Source organism: Haplochromis burtoni, unplaced genomic scaffold, assembly GCF_018398535.1.
Source record: "Haplochromis burtoni strain Fernald_Lab_line unplaced genomic scaffold, NCSU_Asbu1 Contig_129, whole genome shotgun sequence".
Lineage (NCBI taxonomy): Eukaryota > Metazoa > Chordata > Actinopteri > Cichliformes > Cichlidae > Haplochromis > Haplochromis burtoni.
Window position 1 is genome coordinate 1,562,997 of NW_024582490.1, and position 3,129 is coordinate 1,566,125.

Here is a 3,129-nt window from a genome sequence, read left to right on the forward strand (position 1 = left end):
CCGTAACTGATGCAGAGATCAAGTCTATCTCTGAGAGACTTTATTCTCTGGACTCAAACAAGGCTTCAGCCTCAGACTTGGTCATTGACCCTCAGGCTTTGGTGGCCGACTCTCAGACCAGCTCTGAGACAGATCGCTCCTCAAAGCCGTGAGAAAAGCCGTTTTATCAGCACAGCAATCTCTCGCTACATAGCAGTTTTTCTATGTCCTAAATCTTTTTTTTTCTGCTTTCAGCTTGTTCAGCTACCTGAATGAGAATGCTCTCTTTTCCAAGCCCACCTACGCTGCTCTGCTGTCTGTGCTGGACAACTACAACAGGATGACTGGACAGGCAGAGAACTTCAGCTCTCAGCAGCTGGCTGAGCAGGACAAGTTTGTCAGGGAAACTATGTCCAACACTCAGCTGGGACGGGAGCTGTTTGCTTTTCTCTACAACAAGGGTAAAACATTTCTATGCATGATATTTCACCTTCACGCATCCTCAGCAATACTTGAAGGTCAGGTACGGTTATCCTCGTGTGTTTTCAATGTCTGTGTTTATATCTTAAGGCATTTACAAATCAGAGGAAGACTTCATTCAGGACCTGAAGATGATGTGGTTTGGTCTGTACTCTCGCAACAACAACCAGCTGGACTCCAGCGGCTTTGAGCACATCTTTGCAGGTTTGGACAGAGCAGATTTCTTTTTGAACATCTTATTTATTTGAAAAGATATTCTCTTTTTTGTACTATTTTAAAACCACATTCTCTAACAGGAGAGATCAAGGGAGGAAAGGTTTCCGGTTTCCACAACTGGATCCGGTTTTATCTTCTTGAAAAAGGTGGAAAGCTAAACTACTACAGCCACAGCTTCAATGGGCCTGTAAGCACTGATGATAAAAATCCTAAAATACTCTTTTAATTTACAAAGGGCGCTGCATTCATTTTTTTCTTTCTTGCTTCAGTGGACTACATTTCCTGATGTCTTGGGGATGCAGTTCATGTGGGACGGCTACTACAAGCAGGTTGGCTCTGCGGTCATTGGCTGCAGCCCGGAATTTGACTTTGCCATTTACAGCCTCTGCTACATCACTCGTCCTGGAAAACAGTGAGTAAATGTTCACATCCTGTGACGCCTTATTGAACGTGGATCTGTTCTCATTTCTGCTGTCTATCATCATCCTTAGGTGTCATCTAAGTGTGGGAGGGAAAACGCTCATTATTCAGACTTACACCTGGGATAATTCCTCCTATGGAGATGGGAAGAAGTTCATTGGCTCGGCCTATCCCGCATCCCCTTAAGGACTGACATTTCCCCCTAAACAATAAACAAATTGCAGAGCTGCCTGCAAGTGTTTCATTGCACTCATTATATAATTGTTTTGAAATCATTTTCCCAATAGTAGCATTTAAGTTCAAGTTCCCGAATTGAAAGATGTAATGTGATGTAAATTTGTCACAACCTTCCCTCCTGTATTAAAACAATACAGAGCAATAAATAAAAAAATACTTTATCTCCTAATGATGGTTTCTTTCTGATTATCTAGTTGCATAAACAAAACTGTAAACCAGCAATTAATCTGCAGTGAAACCTTTCAGAGAAGTCTCTCGGAGCATGAGAATGTGGCGATCTCCCAGGGGCACGATCAAGCTGTGCCTAATGGGGCAAAAAATGGGCGTTTACACACCGTGAGCGGGCACAACGCTGACACTAACCGTTCAGTCAAAAGAGCGTGTGCACACTTGACACAATTGCTTATTGTCTTATGTAAGAGCAAAACAAAAAAACAGAAAACAAAATGCAGTCTTTTGCAGTATGAACTATAGAAACAAAGAGACATTAACAGATCTTGTTCTGCTTGACCTGCTCTGAACAGTAACCACCAGCTAAACCTGTTCTTATCAGCTGTCCATAAAGCTGCCAGTGTGTATAACTCCCCAGTGTGTGGGGTTAAGAATGTGTGTGTGTGTGTGTGTGTGTGTGTGTGTGTGTGTGTGTGTGTGTGTGTGTGTGTGTGTGTGTGCTTGTGCGTTTCTGCCTTTATAAATGGATGTGTATGTGTGTGTCCAGCTGGTATGGGGGTTGATTTTACTTTTTCACTCATCTAGGGTGACTAACGGGATAAATTCTGGTCTGCCGACAGAACAGGGGGGACACACTTGCTGCCCTGTTTAAAGAAAGTATTACAGGAGGTGGATCTGCCACTGATCCCATTGTCCACCAGTCTGTGTGCATTCATGCAAAACAAGAGCACAAGACCAGTCAGTCCGCAGGAAAACTCAGCCTTCAGCAATTCATCTGATTTAGGCCTCACATGTAGTCAAAGTGCTGCAGCAACATGACAATAAAGTTCGCCCAGGGAAGAATTTCTCTTGCTATTTTGTCAGACCATATTACATTTTCTTTGCTGGTGGCTCTGGAAATTAGAAGAGTAAATCTCCTCTCTTTTCACTCTGCCCTCTTTTTTAAGCCCCAGTGGAATCAAATTAAATCACAGTGGGGCAAATAAAAGGGGGAGAAAAAAAAAGATTCAATTGTTTCTTTTGTCACTCACACAACTTCATAATCAAATTATAGCTGGCCACCCGCCAGCGTGTCCTCGCATCTCCCTCAAATGGGCTTCTCCTGGCACATCTCGTGAGCCACCTGACTTTTGTTTTGTAATTATATTATCCCGCTCTCTCTTTCGCGTGTTGCGGCTAATGGCTGAGCGGGCTAGCCCAGCTGCACACGCAGAAACAAAGCTGCTTATGGGGGCCAGACAATGGGCCTGTGGAAAAGGGACGCCTGAAGGCGGTCAGCCAATGAGCACGCTCAACAGGGGGCCAGCAGGGGGTTTAGGAAAGGGTTAAGGGGGTTTAGGGTTCAGCCACAGGGAGAGGAGGAGGAGGGGAGGGGCGTGTATTTTACCCAGTGGTGGGGTCCATCAGTGAGATGGTTAGTAGAAAGACACATGGTCACCATCACCCCAGTCTCCCCAGGGTCGATCCTGGGCTGGAGGGAGGTTCAAGTTTGGCTTAGAAGACTGGCCATTTCTAAAGTTGATGGGGGACCATGAAATACAGAACAACATTCATTCTCTGGTGTTGTTTTGTACGTTTTCCAAACAATTTGAAGACCGTATTGTTATTGCTGTTACCGCTGGTATA

General features: G+C 44.5%; 2 protein-coding genes across 3 annotated transcripts in view; both read left to right on the plus strand.

The window, feature by feature from the left end:
* Positions 1 to 1,501, plus strand: part of endou (endonuclease, polyU-specific) — a 6,409-nt gene extending 4,908 nt beyond the window's left edge. Inside the window, 6 exon segments of the mRNA XM_042224139.1 lie at positions 1 to 148; positions 235 to 440; positions 550 to 663; positions 756 to 862; positions 945 to 1,087; positions 1,167 to 1,501. The exon segment at positions 1 to 148 is cut by the window's left edge and continues 42 nt beyond it. Coding sequence (XP_042080073.1) covers positions 1 to 148; positions 235 to 440; positions 550 to 663; positions 756 to 862; positions 945 to 1,087; positions 1,167 to 1,281 — 833 coding nt within the window. The 3' untranslated portion in view covers positions 1,282 to 1,501.
* Positions 1 to 3,129, plus strand: part of LOC102299903 (neuronal acetylcholine receptor subunit alpha-7) — a 53,534-nt gene that overhangs the window by 21,553 nt on the left and 28,852 nt on the right. The gene's annotated exons all lie outside the window — the stretch shown is intronic.